The sequence below is a fragment of the Cenococcum geophilum genome (genome assembly GCF_001692895.1).
Source record: "Cenococcum geophilum 1.58 unplaced genomic scaffold K441scaffold_4, whole genome shotgun sequence".
NCBI lineage: Eukaryota > Fungi > Ascomycota > Dothideomycetes > Gloniales > Gloniaceae > Cenococcum > Cenococcum geophilum.
Genome location: NW_027137562.1, coordinates 2441771 through 2459679, shown reverse-complemented (window position 1 = coordinate 2459679; position 17909 = coordinate 2441771). Strand labels below are relative to the sequence as shown.

General features: G+C 45.9%; 5 protein-coding genes across 5 annotated transcripts; 3 read left to right on the top strand and 2 right to left on the bottom strand.

Annotated features, from left to right (window-relative positions):
• The first annotated feature begins 249 nt into the window (after positions 1–249).
• Positions 250–1829, top strand: K441DRAFT_627555 (uncharacterized protein). Its single transcript, XM_067646171.1, has 2 exons — positions 250–568; positions 641–1829. The coding sequence occupies exons 1-2, from the start codon at positions 501–503 to the stop codon at positions 1485–1487; spliced, it is 915 nt and encodes a 304-aa protein (XP_067508826.1). The 5' UTR covers positions 250–500; the 3' UTR covers positions 1488–1829.
• A 68-nt stretch (positions 1830–1897) lies between these two features.
• K441DRAFT_538500 (uncharacterized protein) lies at positions 1898–4294 on the bottom strand (the record flags this gene model as incomplete). The annotated part of the gene is made up of 2 exons (XM_067642527.1): positions 1898–3894; positions 3997–4294. Coding segments are annotated over 2 exons (2295 nt in total), but the record flags the coding sequence as incomplete, so codon positions are not given.
• Positions 4295–5426: 1132 nt separating this feature from the next.
• On the top strand, positions 5427–8329 carry K441DRAFT_673645 (uncharacterized protein; the record flags this gene model as incomplete). Its single annotated transcript, XM_067650667.1, has 2 exons — positions 5427–5629; positions 5731–8329. The coding sequence occupies 2 exons, from the start codon at positions 5427–5429 to the stop codon at positions 8327–8329; spliced, it is 2802 nt and encodes a 933-aa protein (XP_067508824.1).
• Positions 8330–9122: 793 nt separating this feature from the next.
• On the top strand, positions 9123–12873 carry K441DRAFT_729724 (uncharacterized protein; the record flags this gene model as incomplete). The annotated part of the gene is made up of 8 exons (XM_067654201.1): positions 9123–9209; positions 9258–9597; positions 9650–11211; positions 11264–11285; positions 11324–11885; positions 11933–12054; positions 12110–12394; positions 12440–12873. 8 exons carry the CDS (start codon positions 9123–9125, stop codon positions 12463–12465), a joined length of 3006 nt encoding a protein of 1001 aa, XP_067508823.1. The 3' UTR covers positions 12466–12873.
• On the bottom strand, positions 12743–13772 carry K441DRAFT_212232 (uncharacterized protein). The gene has a single exon (XM_067640544.1). The coding sequence runs from the start codon at positions 13304–13306 to the stop codon at positions 13055–13057; it is 252 nt and encodes an 83-aa protein (XP_067508822.1). The 5' UTR covers positions 13307–13772; the 3' UTR covers positions 12743–13054.
• Between the last annotated feature and the right edge of the window lie 4137 nt (positions 13773–17909).

Here is a 17909-nt window from a genome sequence, read left to right as displayed (position 1 = left end):
ACTTGATATTCTGCAATCACGCTTGCCTTGACCTGCGCGTTCAACACCAAAGTATTTAGCCGTACTTGCAGTCTTGAGAATACCCAATAGCGACTACGAAAGCACAGCTAGCAAGGACTGCTGCACGGTGCCAATACTCTTAGTTGCGTTCCGCAACAATGAAATGCTCTTTATTGGGCAAAGCATGGCCAGGTGTGGCTTAGCCCACTTAAAAGCTCCGAAAAGAACGCTAAGGCGTGCCCTGCGTCACAGACACAACGTCCTCCTTCCTTCAGTCATCACAACAACTCCTAACAACCAATAAAGAAATTCAATTTGAATCACCGTATTCGTCGCTGCATACGGTGCGCTTTCTTTCCTGCGTTTCCTTGTGAAGCTTCCGCCCCTAAACGTTTGTGCTCACTGGAAGATATTACCCCACGCGACGTCACTCTCGCATAGCTCCAATTTAAAGCGTTCAAGACGACCCTCAACAATAATACCATCTAACATATCTCATCATGTCGACCCCCACCTTGATCAATCTTCCTCCTCCTCCATCAGACCCAGTCACTCCTTCTGACATGCCGTGAGTCTCTGGACGCCTGAAAACACCTTTGAGGAGCGATCACATGGATACTAATAGAAGCGTTTACTTTAGGGGCACGCCCAATTCCACTACTACCTCCATGTCAGAACTCTCCACTGTAGCCATTAAAGACGGCCATCGTGGCCACTTCACGCATCATCACCATCCCCAGGACGCTGAACGCGCTGATCGCATCTCTCGCCTTGCCGGTCTAGAGCGCGTCGCAACGGCCCGCCAACCAAACCTTGGAAACTTGACGCCAGGCGCCGCTGGGTCGAGTGGCCCACCCCCGGGCTACTTTGATGCGAACAATAACCCTCAAATCTTCCGCGAGCGCAGCACTGTGGGTAGCGCTAGCGCAACGGGCAGTGTTGGAGGTCGCACCACTTGGGCTAGTGGAAGCGACATTTATGACCCAGACAAGATGAGCGAGGACCAAGACAATGAGACATCAAGCATGGGCGGCTTTAGCGATGAGGCAGCTAGTTTAGTAGGATTCGGCGAAGGAGCGAGAACCCCCGCTCGACAGCAAAGCAGCATTGGCAGCCCTGTCATTAGTAAAACTAGTGCAGTGCCGCAGTATCTACGTGACCAAGCTCAAGTGAGTCCGATGGCTGGTGCTGGCGGTGCCGCGGCTACTCAGACTATCCCAAGCACCGAAGCGCAAAAGTACGATGCCCGCATGATTGACGGTATGACCTACGATCCCAACGTTGTAGATACAGCAAATCGCACCCCACCACCCACCGTCCCGGAAGGCATTGTTCCTGGACGTAGCCCCACAGGCGCTGAGACTGCGCAAAGAATCATGAGTGATAGGATTGGCGACTCCAATAGTACGGGCCAGGAACCATTAGGACTGGATGAGAGAGACGGCGGCAAGGGATTGGGAAAGTTTTACTTTGAAGGAAAGCAATAGTCTGTTTCCTCACTAGTGGTTTCTTGGGCGTTTGACAAGGCTTGTTCACAAAGATCGACAACAAAGAGCTTGTATGATTTCTTTCCTTAGTGGTTAGGATGCTCTTACGAATGTTATATATCATGAGGTAAAGAGATACGGATTACGAATGACCAAAAAGATATATTTTTACACCTAAACCCTTCCGTGAAGGGCGGGATTTTAGCCTCGTTAAAATTTTAACTTAGGTGTTTGATTTTAGGATGAGCTATCATTCCACCCCAAATTTTCGGTAGTCTATTAGATTTGATACTTCTTCTCGCAAAGCATCAGAATACGTAGCTGGAATCAAAGCAGGTGGTTAATGAGATAATTTGGCTTAGTGTGCATCGCATTCTATTTACATGTTACTACTGTACAGTGCGATGTAACTAGCTGCTCCGCATGCAATACAACTCGACTTCGTCCATTGTCGGCCAACCACGCCACTCAGGCACATTTTCAATTCGCTCCTTTACAAGCAGAACGAGCTCTACAGGCGCGCCGCTCTGTTCCTCTGAGGAAGACTCCCAGATTCGTTCAAGAAAAACTCGTAGTGCGACTAGCGTGCGGCGCAATGCGGCTGGGCCCCCTTTTTGCTCCTCAGCTCGTTCTGTAAGCTCAGAATGGAACTCTGCCATCCATGACGAAAGCGAGTATAAGCCCTCATAATCGCGCAAGAGGCCTAGAGCGCGGACGTAGGAGTGCAAAACAGTTGGCTTTGGAGTGGTGAACAAACGGGGAGCCGATAGCCAATCATGAGACGCTTCTGAAGCATTCGAATTACCAACCAGGTTATGAAACAATTTCCGAATGTACAGCGGGCTGCTAGAAAGCAGATCGCGTGCATCGGTACCACCGTCAGCTTTGTTCAAGCAAGAAAAGGTCGCACGCTGCAGGGCTATGCATAGAAGCTGGAATTGTTCGGCATCCGGCTCGAGATCAATCTCCTCCATGCTCATAATCAAATTACGCATCATTTGGTAGGCGTAGAGATGGGTGGTAATTGGCAATGGCTTTGGAGAGAATCTAGGCAACCCTGAGCGTGGTACGATAGCTTGCATCAGTGTTGTCCAAGCCGGCCTGTATCGAAGTTTACACTGAACTAAAAGGGAATAAGCATAGTTCAGGGGGAAGTGATGACCCATTTTCAGCTTGTATCTGCCCTGGGAAAAATGTGGGAACCGCATGATTGTCGTTGGCGATGTTTGAGGGACAAAGTCGCACCGGAAGAGAAACTTCAGAAAGGATACAAATAAGTAATCGGGGACATTCCGAATATCTTCAAATCCTACAGCCGATGCGCTGAGAAGACGCCTGATTCCGCCGCCATGGGCATCGCCAGCAGAGTTTAAAATTTGGATTCCGAGAGTAACAGTTGGAGAACTCTTGACGAGGAAGGCTAAGCATCTTCCAGACGGCCTAACACCATTTCGCGTCATCCTTTGTACTAATTCTTGAAATGTCGGCACCGGTTCAGACACATATGTGGTCTCCTGTGGCGAGACAGGCTCGGAGAAAACTTCTTTACCGTCACCTGGTAGGACTTCTTCGCTTTCTGAATCTGGCACTTGTAAATCATGTACTAGTTTCTCATACATGGCCAAGTAGACATTTTGATGTGCAAGGGCGCCAGAATTTTCGTACGCAAGAAAGCATGCCCAGGCCTCCCGCTGTGTCCGCGTTGCCCTCACCCTTGCAGCCCATTGTTGTACTTGGAGTTGACGTAGAACACGTTGTGATCCCATTCCCACAAGAGGCAACATCGGGACATTGGCCAAATCAGTTCTAGTTTGAATGGTAGGGCTTCCATCAGTGTCCCATCCACTATAAATTTTAGCGATTTTCTCCCACGGACCATGCTCGTAGCCTGCCTGATGCATCTGGCTCATAATACGCGAAGCCCTTGAGAAACCGAACTCAACCCCTTTCTCCTCGTCCATTGCGGTTCTATTCTCTTTCCAAGGAGGCCATGATCTTGCTTTCAAGCGTGCCCACTCTTGCTCTTGCGCTGTCTTTTTGCGAGCAAGTTGAACCCGCGCGACGGCTCGATACCCTTCTTGAGTGATGATAAGCGGAGGAACGTTACTAGCCATACTTCTGAGGACATCAAACTGCGCCTTTTCTTGAAATGGAATAGACAATTTTGGACATAAACTGGTAGGCCTCGACAAAAGTGCTAGAAAACGGTTACAGAGAAAATTTTTGCGAGAAGCCTGCGCCTCATTTATAAATTCTCCAACCCTATCCCTCGAGGCTCTCCGCAGCTGAGTGGTGAAAATCTCTGCAATGGCTGGGATTGCTTCAGGCCAGGCTCTACGAGCATGACGGAGCAGCCGAATGACAATAATGATAAATGGATCTAAATCTAGTCGCTTCTGCTTGTTATCTGTTCTATTATCATGCGATCGCCAGTTTTGCAACCGCTCCACCGAAGGAGCTAGTTGTGGTGAGGAAGCTTTAGATCTGTTCGAGGGTTTGCCCAGCACACGTTGTCGCACGTGTGTCAAAAGGATTCGGAGTGCTACAACCTTCAAATGCTTCCGACGGAGAAAGAACAGAAGTACAAAAAGTGGAGGTGTGTCATTTTGGAATATAAAGATTTCCGCTGCTGCCTCTGAGTTTTGCAGAGTAAGGGTTGACGCCCATTTGCCAACATCTCTAGTATGGTATCCTTTCGTCCTAAGCAGACCAATTTCTCTTTCGGAGAACGTATAAGACAAGCTGCCCGATGAGGCTCTCGTGCTGTTTTGGTCGAGAATAAAGCGAGCCAAGATAGATTGAAGCGAAATAACAGTGTTTCTACGATCAGACACGTTTGATTTGACCTGCTCCAGTTTTCGATACGCCTGGATCTGCTCGGAGTCTAGAGTTCGGGGGTTGACGTACGACAAATTCAGTTTTCGAAGTTCGGATCTAGGCGCGCTATAATAGTCGGGTCGAACTTCAGACACTGCCCTGAGGAGGACTTCTGATGGGCTTGGCTTCCTCGCCTTTTCCTTCGCTCTGAAATCATAAAGTATTCGATTATTATGGCTGTTGTTCGAAGTCGTACCAGCAGCAATTCCGGTAAGGCGAGATGGCGCAGTTGAATTTGCCACATGTCTGTTGCCCAAATTCGGAAAGAGCGTTTGTGTAGGCCATATTCTGTTGCTAGGACGAAGAGAAGGTATTAAATGCTGCGTGACTGTGAGAAAGCCATATCATTTGAGAAACGCGTGAATTCCCCAAACTCACCACCCAAGTAACTTGGCCACGAAGAGATTTAGACGACCAGGGTAAGAGATGATGACTCGTTCTACCTGGCGCTACCAGGAGAGAGGACAATGGCATTCATTGAAGATGCGAGGGAGGTAACTGCGGTGGACGTAATATTCGCCGCGGTTATTTGGGAAATCTGAATAGAAGGCAGATAATACGCTTAGTCACAGATTATGTGATGCTTTATGGAAAGAAATCAACCCACACGCAACAGCAGTATATCGCCATCTGAAAACCTACTCTTCAAGAGATATTCTATCTTCACGGACAAGGTGGCTGCTTTGCCAGAGCATCGTGATTGCTGCGCATTCGCCCGCATACCTTGCGTTGGGGACAGCCCAGCTCCCTCCGTGCTTCCGCGTTCCTCTGCGTTTGTCTCGCGAACCCGACCACCCCCCCCCCAAAACCACTTTCGACAATCTAGCTCCGTCCGTCAATACATCGACGCCGATTACTCTCACTTCATTCACGTCGTGGAACCTCGACTGCGCGACTCGACCTCCTCTCTGCCTAGGAGCTCACTCAGCCAGCTTTTGCGCCGAGAAGCGGACGTGACCCAGTGAAGGGTTAAGGATTTGGAGACCGAGACTTGTCGCCCAGAGCGCGTTGCACATCTGTTGCATCGCCAGAAAACGACAACAATAAGAGTCCCTCATCAACATGGCAACAGCCAACGGGACCTTGACCCCACCATCACTCAACTCCTCCACATCATCCACGTCCATCACAAAGCGGAAGCGGTCCCACAGCAGCACCGAGCTCCAGGCCAACGGCGCAACCTCTGAGCCAGCAGACGAGCCTGCAAAGAGTCCGGACAAAGATTTACAACATCTACTGGAAGACATATTAGCAGTTTTGAGGAGGTTTGTGATGTCTTCACCAATCCTTAGCCCTACAATCACCCCCAGTCAACCGATCACCAATCTGAACATTAATACAGATACTAATATTAACTACTCCGTAGCCATGATACCCAACCTTCCATCCTTAACCTTCCTATTAACACTTTAACGAACCGATCTCCTGCTGGAGAACCATCGGCTAAGCGCACTAAACTAGCCCAACACGAAGAACCAACGACTATCGCTAGCCGAATACAAGACGGATCATACTCTTCCTTAGAAGCCTTAGTAGAGGACGTTGATACCGCAAGTACAGATATTCTCTCTTCTATCAAATCCAATGAGAACCTAGCCAATGGCTCCACGAATCGGTATTCTCAATCTTCCCTCGAAGACACCCAACTCGTTACGGGAGCTCTCGCTCTCCAGAAAGCCTTGAAAAACATAGTTACTCGAGAGACGCAGCGAATTTCACGGTCCTCAAATCATGTCACTGAACAAATAGAGGACGGTATTGATGACGTTAAGCCAACGAATGGAGCAACCGGAGCGAAGCAGGACCATACTATGGCGGACGAGATCCAAGACAGCCGGACTGTTCTAACGCTATATGGGAGTGCTCAGGGTCCCAAGCAACTCTTCTCAAGTTTGCAACAACCGTTCCGAGTGCCGTCATCTAACGACTCCGGTACACCTACAGAACTGGATGCCTCCATTAAAATCACGCTTCCTCTTCGTGAATCCAGTTTGCCCAACATTATTTCAACAACGAAGATTGTCCCAATATACGAAGAAGACGCAATGAATGGAAAAGACACGGGTCCAACATTTGGCGAATTGTTCGCCCCTCCAGCAAACATGCCGCACCTAAGCCCACCAAAGCCGGCAAAGCAATTAACAACACGAGGAACTACCATAAGTTTCGTGCCTCAGGATCTGATTCCGAAGGCTAGCCGTAAAGGCACATATATGTATCCTACACAAAACTTATCTACTGGTCAATGGCTGGGATATAGTGGCGTAGACTTACCTAAAGAGCCATCATCACCGACCGCCAAGCAGAAGAATAGACAGCGCGCACTAAGTACGGGTGAGGCCCATCCAGCACCCTCCGAGGCGGCTCTCGCAGCTCTGCAGCAAGCCAAAGAGGATGCTTTGTTCAGGAGTGCGTACTCAAGCTTTGCCCCAAGTCGTGATGATGCAACTGCGATAGTCCCAGAGCAAACCAAAAATCGTGTCTGGTGGCAGAAAGTGGGAGAAAAGCGTTTTGAAGAAGCGTTTGCTATAGATCCTGCCCTTTTAGACAGCGAGAAAGCAACTACTGTGAATGGTGCAAGCACTCTGGATGAAGAGGAAGGTTTCAAAGAAGCTGTTGAGAACTTTACTCCCCCTGAGAACGGTTTCACCACCAAATCTTCTACAAATTCTGGACTCGATAAAGACACCAATGAAATTCTGAAGGAGATTTCTGACATGCTAGAAACCCTTGCCTCACACCAGCGAATCCGAAACTCATCCTTGGCTACGAATTCCCGCACTCCGGTGATCCAGAATGCGTCGCTTGTCTCCTTAGTGGGGAGCCCGTCTAGCCCGTCCACAGCCGAGATTGACACCTACAACATTTTGAAATCTCAACTATCTCTAATGATATCCAGCCTTCCTCCGTTTGCTATTGCTAAGTTGAATGGTGAGCAGCTTGCAGAGTTGAATATCAGTCGTAACCTCTTAATCGAAACTAAAGACTATCGTGGGGTCTTGGAAGAAGATCAGGTGTCACGATTAGCCAAGGCTGCAGCATTGAGTGCAGCCGTTGGATCTACTCCTGGTGTGCGAATGGGATCCGGTCCGGTTGGAACGCACTCACATTTTCCCCCTTCTAGCAACCAATACCCTCGCGCAACCCCTGCATCTCACGCACCAGTCTCCAGGTCTACGCAAGGTCCTCAGTCTTATTACCCCCAGCAGCAAGCGCCACATCGTTCCCCATCAGTTCATTACCAACGCTCATCGACTAGTTCAACGCAGCCATACCAAACTCCGGGAAATTACGGCAATAGCACCCCAAGGACTAGCTATCCTGCGACGCAAGCATTTGGTCAGCAAACATCAAGATCTTCATACAGTCAGAACAATTCAGGACAATTCTACCACCAGCGGTCTGGACAGCCGGGCAATTATGGTATAGGTGGTTCTCAATACTACCAATCCACACCCCAGACTCAATCCCAAAACCGATACCAACAGCCCCAGGCCAATTACCAACAACGACCGCAGAATGTTGCGCCAATGTATAACAATTATGGCTCTTCCCAAAGCCCCCACATGCGCACTGTATCCCCTCTCAAAGCTGGTCAACAACCTAATCAGCCAACCCAGACTCCATATGCCGCCTCGCGCTCTTCATACGGTACACCTACCGCCAATACCCAGGCCCGAGGCGGTAGTTATTTTAATCAACCTGTCTCGCAAAGCGCTGCACAATACGGAACCCCTCAACCAGCCACACCTTCTGCTCTAGGACCGAGTGGTTTTCATACTTCCATGACAACGGAACAGCAGCAGCTGATGATGGACCGACAACGTGCACAGCTTGCTATGCAACCTCAAGCTCGTATGGCTGCCCAAGGCAATGCAAACCGGCGGGACTCGGGGACACCACAGCCACCAAATGGTCAGTATGGCGGACAGCAGCAGGTTAATGGCACCCCGATGGTAGCGTAGCCGACAGATCCCCCCCCCCAGCCAAACTGTTAGACAGAATGTCGACGGCTCCCATTGATGCACAGTAATGTATACATCCACACATTTACTGCCCCGCGATAACTAGTCCCGCCTCCACCGCGATCCGAGTTTAGTAACACAACCAAATTGGTATTCCCCGTTGCAGTATGGTTGAATTTATCTTCCTGGTTAACTACAGCTACTGAGTGTCGATGGTAGAAGTCCACAGTACGGAGTACTTTTCCTTAAGAGAAGAGTGTGCCTTTGCTTAATCTTGTTTTCATGTTTCTGGTCTAGGTATTCGAGACCCACACAAGGACAGGGTGGATAGATGGTGTCTCTGGACGGAATGAACTTGTTTCTTGGCTTATCCCAAGGGTGTATGCGTATGTGGCACTTGAGGTGGAGATTTGGGGTGTTACTTCATTTCTTTAACCAAGTCATTCGGGTGAGTGCGAAGGGGATTTTGCATCCTTCTACCGTCGATGTGGATCAAAAAAGACTGTGCTTTTCTCATTCATAACACACTGCCATGCTCAAACCGAAAAGTTTGTGAGCATGAAGGGGGAGTTAAAGTAGGCCATTTGTATCAACAATGCATCGATTAATTTTAGCTTCTGCTAGTCAAAAATGTTTGTATAAAACCTAAGGCACCAAAACATCGTTCTATAATATACGCTAAGCAGGATGATGAGTACTCTCGCTGGGTGCCGCCCTCTGACGTCTACTCCCAGAGCTCCCGCCAGGTGGCTAACAGTTCTCAAACATCAAAGAATGCCCGACTCTCAACAACATGGCACATCTTTTGCGTGGCAAGCAGGCAGGCGTTCAGAACGACTTGTCCGCTGGTTTAGGTCCTGACCTCTTCGTCATTGACGACGTAAGGCAATCTGGACCCCCGGCTTTGGCCTCTCTAACACTTCGACAGATTAGCCGCTTTGGCATCAACTCTCAAATTTCGCAGATAGCCTACGATCCTGTGCAGTCTCTTCTAGCTGTAGCAACCAATGATACTCAGTTTGGAAACGGGCAAATATATGTCTTCGGCCAGAAGCGCATCGATGTAATCCTGCCTCTGCCTAGAAGAGCCTCAGTAAAAGTATTGCAGTTTTGCGCCGACAAGATCCTTTGCCTAGATTCAAAGAATGATCTTTCAGTGTTTTCTCTAGAGACGAAAAATCTCTTAGCCTCTTACTCTCCACCAGCAAAGATCACTGCGCTGCATAGCGACCCTACATTAGATTATGTGCTCTTGGGAACTCAGAATGGTCTGCTTATCCACAACCCAAAATCGCAAAAATTGCTAACAAGGTCTTGCAGGCGAGATCCTAGCCTACGACCTCGATCGTGAAAACCTAGCGCCTTTTAAGATACCCAACTTCTGGAAAAAGCAAAATCCCCGAGCACCGGTGTCGCCCATCGTTGCCCTTTCCTTCCACCCGAGAGATATCGGTACATTACTGATAGGATATAATGATGGCGCTATTATATATTCTTTCAAGCAGAACAAACCGGTCAAATTTTTCCAATATCAGCTGCCAAGAGGGGCTCCAGGCGGAGACTCCGATCCTTCGGCGATCAACATAGCGAGAACTCCGGCACTGACACAAGCCGTTTGGCATCCCACCGGAACCTTTATCTTAACTGGACATGAAGATGGTAGTCTTGTTTTTTGGGATCCAAAAGACGGCCGAGTGGTTATGGCCAGAACACTGCAGGATACCAACGTAGACAAACCTGGCGTTGGCAGCACCAGCCTTGGCTCAACTCCAAGCACGTTTGCTTTCAAAGCGCCACTTTTTAAGATTGCATGGTGTGCTAACCAAGATCCTGATGACACTGGCATTATAATTGCGGGTGGAGCTCCTACGACATTACCAACAAAGGGGCTCACCTTTTTTGAACTTGGACGAACTCCGGTATATGCGACATCATCCTGGCAAGTACTAACCAATCATTTCGAGTCTCCAAAGCGCCAGAGAATACTACCAACACCGCCCAATGCCGAAGTTGTTGATTTTTGCCTTATACCCCGTTCATCACCACACTTTGCAGGTGCCCACGATCCCATAGCTGTCCTAGCTTTGCTATCATCTGGAGAAGTCATTACACTAAGCTTCCCAAGCGGATTGCCAATTTCCCCAACAAATCAACTACACCTCTCCATGACATTCGTACATCCTTTTGTCTCCTACGCATTCCTAGCTCCCATAGAACGAGACAGATGGCTAGGAATGACTGAGAGACGAGCTCAAGGCCCACTGATCTTAAAAGGTGGTGCTGAAGCTAAGCATCCGCTTAAAAGATTTGAATCCCGTAACATTGTCCAAACAGCCCACGCAGATGGAACGGTGCGACTTTGGGATGCTGGCCACGGTGATGAGATCGAGAATGACGCCCTCCTTCAAATTGACCTTACGCGAGCTGTGGGTCGGCAAGACGACGTAGAAATTGTCCAAATATCTCTTGCGGGTGCAACAGGAGAACTGGCTGTTGGGCTCAAGAGTGGAGAGGTAGTCGTATTCCGCTGGGGTCACAATAAGAATGCAGGAAAAGAGCCGCCACCACCTGGTCCAAATACCCTAAATGCCCTTACCAATATCACGGAGAGAAGGGATCCTGCTCTCACGGAGGGTCTTCTACCTTTCACCTTATTGGACGACCAGAATGGTCCGGTTTCAGCCTTGAAGCTTTCCGACGTGGGCTTCGTAGCGGTTGGATTTGAAGGAGGAAGCTTGGCAGTGATTGACTTGCGTGGCCCTGCCATTATCTACAATGCTGCCATTCGGGATTTTATCAAACAGGAAAGTCGAGGTAGTTTCCGGAGAAATAGTAGTCAAAGTACCGTGAAACCCGAGTGGCCAACAGCAATTGAGTTCAGCGTACGTATTCCATGACCAAGAATATTCAAGTATCTGTATTAATGCGATACAGGTAATGACGCTCGACGGCGATGGTGAGTCGAATCTTGTCGCCTTGGGTTAGTCTGACCAGTTGCAGATTACTCGAGCATTCTATTACATGTTGGGACTAACCTGGGGCACTTGGCTACATTCAAACTCCTTCCTGATTCATCTGGCCGGTATACAGTGAAGTTTGCTGGCTCTTTGTCTCAAGGCGATTGTATCATTCGCATTGCCCCGCTCAGCGCTGACACTGGCCGTCCAGCTTATGCTTCCCAAGCAGCTGTCGCAAATCTTCGTAACAGTATCAAGGTTAATGGTGTTCTCTTAGCTGTTTCCCAATCAGGAGCGAGGTTATTCAAGCCAGCCTCCCATAAGGGCGCACAAAAGACTTGGGACGAGTTTTTATGCGATTCTGCCGCAGTTGTCCGGTACCAGGAGCTTGGCTATGCCTTGCTTGGATTATATGGTGATGGTTGCGCGAGAGCATACTCCATCCCTGCATTGAAGGAGATAGGATCTGTTAAAGTGGACAGTTTTCTAGATATCCGAAGGTTTTCTGAGGCGATAATCACGAGCTCTGGTGATATATTGGGATGGAAGGGCCCTTCGGAGATGGCTTTAATCAATATATTTGGCACAGGCCAGAATTTGTTACGTATTGCCTTCACTATCGTCTTACACCGCTGACTTTCCATAGAAACCGATCAAAGGATGCCTTGCTTAACCCAGAACTCATCATTCCACCAAGGCCCACGATATCAAATTTACAGTGGATCTCTGGCACTCAGTATATCACACCATCGGACATGGACATCCTCAGTATGTCTCGTATGGTGATATCCATTACTATCATCAGGCTGACCGCTTCAATTAGTTGGTGGACCCGATCGGCCACCTTCCAAGCGAATGATTATGCAAGCACGTGCGGATGAGCAACAGCGCAGGGCAGAAATCCGAACTGCCGGAGTAGCATCCGGATCGTCAGCAGCGGGTCAAGATGAAGGTTACTGGGCTTACATGCAGAGGCAACTCAACGAACGCACTGAGAAACTTGGAATCATGGGAGATTCGATGGATAAGTTGGAGAGTAATAGCGCTGGGTGGGCGGATGAGGTAGGCAAATTTGTTCAAAAGCAGAAGAGGGATTTAGTAATGGGCGGTAAGTTCAACCTCAACGGAAAATACTTAGGCTAATCTGTTACAGCTGTGAAGTCAAAGTTTGGATTTTAGAGCACTGCAGGATACTTGGTTGTCTGGGAACGGAAAAGCGTTCGAACTCAATCAAAAAAGGCCATGAGAAACACCCCAAGTGTTTTCTAAGATTCCTTTGGGCCTCACCATCTGATTTATTGAAAATGAATCTCGGGCGTAGCCACAGCCTATCTTGATATACATACTCCAGGTGAGATGGAACTTTTAAAAGACACAATTTTTTAGTCAGAAGTTCTTTGATCATATTTGGAGCCCTGGTCGACGTATCCCTTAACCTGCCAAAATTGGTCCCTCTTATCCATAAGAATTAGGCGAATCGGAGAGGTTGGGTAAATGCAAAACACCCAATCAACAATAATAGCAAATCTTTATCGACGGGCGCTGACGGGTTAAGTGATAACCCGCCGCACTTCTCAAAAACTCATCAAATTCTTCCGACTCTTCTTGGGTACCTAGATACTCAAGCTCCAGCACTGCTTCTTCGTAGTTCCACCTAGAGTGCCAGTAGTCTCCATCTTGTAACGATAAATGACATACCCGGATTAGAGTTGACACTATCCTTCCCATTCTCTCGTTGCCCGCCCTATGCTGCGTTGCGTAGGCGGTCCTACTGATATTCACGCTCCTGAGACCAAGATACAGGATTCTGGAACTGATCAAACGCTTCGAGGGCGGCCCACATCGCGTTGCGGACGCTATAGCCGTCGCGGGCGTGCTTCATAGCGCTGAAGAGAGTGAAGCGGAGAGGGAGTGCAGCGAAGAATTTATTGGCGAGCATAGGTAGCATGTACGCGAGGGGTGAGTCGAGAGGTCGATTGCAGCGCTCAAGCCAATCTAAGTGGGTATGATGTGGGCTCATGGGTATGTTTTGGGGTCGTCGGCAGTTCGATTAGAACTAGCCTAATAAAACATCAGCAAATGCAGGATTCCCAGAGGGTCGGACAGAGTATTTACCCTTCTAGGAACGTCGCAGCTGATATAGATCGTGTCGACCGTGACGGGTACTGTCAGACATAAGCTTCAGATTTGTCTCGACCTGGTTTCAATCTAGTTTCACCGTTCTCTAGGGACCCCTGTGGGGGGGTACTACCTTATGTATAAATAGTCTCTTTTCTTCATAGATCAATCTACACACGAGTTCTTCTTTTCTTATAATCGGTGCACGGACTACCGATTGACAGATCGTGCCATGGCAACTGTTAAGAAATACTAACAATGATTGGGTTTGTGCTCATAGGACAGTTAGGCTATTGTGCATCAATGGTCAACAAAGGAAGTGCTGTTAATAGCTATGACTGTGGTGACTTAAGCGAGAAGTAACAAAGTAGGATGAGTTAGAAGATAATTGGCATAACATGACACGGGGTTTTGCTCGTCCCTGGGTTTTGCTCGTGCTAGTAGACCGCCTCCCTTTTTAGGCTAGAGGGCTTCCTAAAGTAGAATATTGCCACCTCCGAACTTAACTTTTACCAACTTTTACCCCCCTTTTACTTCTATTAGTAGCTCTCTCTCCTAGCCTTATATAACTCGTCCTTTTACCTATAACTTTAAGCACTCCGACGGCTTAATATTTATTGGCCTAAGCCTCTATATATATATATATATATATCCGTTGTATTATACTACGTATAATACTACGTATGCAACCTCTAGGCTATATTACGGCACTGGCAGAACTACGCACCGGCAAGTTGCCACAGATTGCTGCATGTTGCGGTCACGTGGCGCGAAGATCGTATATAGCTTCAAGCGGCGCTCCCCTTCTTCTCCTTTCCTTTCTTTAGCTTTAGATTCTCGTTTATAGATAATTTAATTATACAGGCTTGCGCGACCCTTTTGCCGTACTTATGTCTTAATTAACTAAGTCACTAACATTATCTAAAGCTCACTCTACTCTTTCTTCCTAAGAAGGAACTTAAATATATCTATAAGAACACAGAATAGGATCCTAAGGATATTACTAGAACTATAAGGATAGGACCTAAAAGAAAAGAATAGAACCTTAAGGAAAGGACCTATAAGATACACACAGACTAGAACCCCTAAAGAAATTACTTAGAATTACCTAATACCCCTACCACTATACCATAAACTATAGCAGCGGGTAAAGCAGCTGTAGGACCCTTAAATACTTTAGATAAAGAAATAATTAACGTTTTAACCCCCTAGGCGGAGCTTGCGGCTGCTAATACCGAAATTAAACAATTACGAGAGCTGCTTAAAGCTAGAGATACCCCTATATCTAATAATAAGTTATTATTAGATAACTAAAGACTTACTATAGTCCTTTAGGCCCTATCCTAGCGCCTTAGTAGATCTACTAAGGCCTATATAGCACTAAAGCGGTTAGTAAAGGTCACGGACCCCCTACTACTTATAGACGGAACCGACCCTATATTTAATAATTAGAAGCTTTAATTACGGGATAAGCTTAAAGTTAATGCAGACTATTTCCCTAACGCCCAAGCCAGAATAGCCTATGTTTTCGGCCGTACTGGCGGAGACACCTAGATATATTTACGCCTGCGATATACTAAAGACTTAGCAGACCCCTTTATCTCTAAAGAAGAAATAATTAAATACTTGTCTTCTATTTATAAAGACCCTTTTAAAGTATAAAACGCCTACCTTAGCTATAAAAGCCTAAATATAAAAATAACGGAGACCTTTTCGGCCTTTTAAACCCGCTTTCTACACCTAGCTAGACAGGCCTAGATCCCTTAGGAAGACCTACTACTAGACCTCTTTAATAAGCTTACCCTGGACCTACAGCAGGCTATATTACTAGCTTATACTATAGTATAGACGTTAAAGAAACTTATAGACTATTGCCTAGCTATTAACTAAGGCCTCCGTTAAATTAAGGCACGCGCTAACTAGCTAAAAACTAGAAACCTTGCAAACTAGGCCATAAGTACTACAAGTACGGCCCGTAGTGCCCTAGCATAATTAGTAACTCCTATAGCTAACCCAATAGCTAGCCGCGCAGCTACCCCTATTACGGGCCTAGTGTACACCCGGCCTATATATAGCGACCCCCATATATAGGCCCTTAGCGATTAAGAAGCTTACTTCTTATACGGTTAAATAGGCCACCCTATAAGGAACTACCTAATAAAGATAAAAATAAATAAGGTCCTATTAATTTAGGAGGATAGTACGGAGCCGGAAAAAGAGGAACCCTAGAGGAAAACTCCTCTTTAGGGTTAAAAGGGATTGATATATTATATATCGATCTAGGTCAGCTAGTTAGTAGAAGAAGCTGCACTATCCCTTATACTTTATTTCGCAATAGATATTAAGTTTTAACCTCTGCTTTAGCTAACTTAGGAGTAAATACCTTTACCTTAATTAATATAAAGTGCGTTACAAAACTAGCTAACTTCTTAAATGCACCCCTTAAAGAACTACCTAAACTAATCCTTACCCGTAGTTATAACGAATAGATAGGGCTACCTATTATAACTATCTTACGGATCTACCTCCGCGTTAACGGACGAAGGTAGTATAATATCCCCTTTCTTATTATGGACTTAGGAAGCTATAATATAATCTTAAGAAGAAAATAGCTAGCCTATTTAGGCTTACAGCTTAAAGTATAGAGTAGATGGCTTATCTAGCCCAAAACTCTACCCCTAACCCCTTCCTTTATAAAAGAAATTAGCATTATAATAGAAAACCTTATACAGCCCTAGATTAATACCATTTACTAGGCCGATGCTATACGCAGAGACTAGGCCTTTAAGAAGGATATATAGCTTAACCCATAACAGATCTATATACTACGCCGCCCTTAGACTACCTATATTACGCCACCCGCACCAGAGACCTAAAAAGTTAGTAATAACCTAGCTAAGTTCCCTACGGAGAACCCTATAAAGCTATAAAGGAAAGTTAGGGATATTAGACGCTATACTAAACTAATAAATAGGAAGGATAACTTATGGAAAATAGAACGTAAGCTAAGGAAGACTATAAACCCTATACCGTAAACCACGGCCTAACGGACGCTAAAGAAACCTATAGACCTCCCACTAGTTAATATCTGCTATATTAGCGCTATAGGATTCTACCAGAACCTAGTTTAGCCTAATACCGTTACCTTTATAACTAGCCTATACAAAATTAACCGAATAATTAAGGAAAAGGAAAGTAAGCTTAGTAGATAGAAAAGCGGGCTTATAGATAAAGAACTAGTGGAGTAAAAACTACCTAATTAATACCGGAAATTTAAGGACGTATTCTTTAAGGCAGTGTCTAATATACTTCTACCTTACTAACCGTATAACTATAAGATTGAGATTAAGCAATATTACGGACGCTTTAAGTACGATATTACGACTACTTAGAGAAGAGACAAAAGAAGCTAGTTAGTTGATTTAAGCACGGTCTAGGATGGAGCCGATAGAACTATATAACGAGGAATGGTAACTAAGGTTATATAATATACTATATATTACGTATAAGGAGGATTTTATAGGAGTACGGTTGTGTATTTAAGGACCCTTAGTCCCTACCTAGATAGTTCCTTCCTTATAGTAATTCTCAGAATATAATTAGAGTTAATCTATTAGGCAACCACTCCACCAGTTATTATTACGTTATTAACCTCTATACCTATATTTCCTACACACCTAGCCTAATAATAGGACCCACCGTAGTTCTTGCTATAAGGTTCCGTTATACAATTACTACCTAGTTATAGTATTAGTATAGAGAGTCGAATAATATACCACTAAAAGTACTAGCTATAATGCCATTAATGGCGGCAACTACTTTAAGATTAGGTAACGATACTAGTATAGCAGACACTAACTTATAGCAACCTATAACGGTTAGACAACTATAAGAGATAGTTAACTAGTTAATAGAAAATAATGTAATATTAGAAAATAGGATTAACGGGATAGGCGCAGCAAAGGTTAAGTTACTATCAATTAAAAGATACTTAGGAGAGAGATTAAAGCTTAAAGGATTCCTTACGTAAATGCACTTTAAGGTAGCGCAGGAGGGAGCGAAGCTAGTAATACCTATAGATTAAATAGCCTATATAGGACTATTCTTAATAGGAAGAGCACTTAAATAGTTCGAGCCTTACTTTATAGAGATATAAGCGAATAGCATAACAACTACTAACTAAGAGGTACGGTTTATATTCTTAAGCTAGAACGGATTTGTAGAGCGACTTATATAAATGTTTAGAGACCTAAAGGCAGTAACTACGGCGGAAAGAAAACTCTAAAATATTACGTAATAAACCTTAATAATTAAGTATATAATGTAGTTTTAGACATTAGTAATATAAGTTAAGTGGAATAATAGGGCGCTTATGGCACAGTATAAACAGGGACTTAAGGCTAAAGTTTAGGACGCAATTATCCTAATAGAAGATGCGGACACCCTAAGGGAATTAATAGATTAGGCGATTAAGATTAATAATTAGATCTACCAAAGGAAATAGG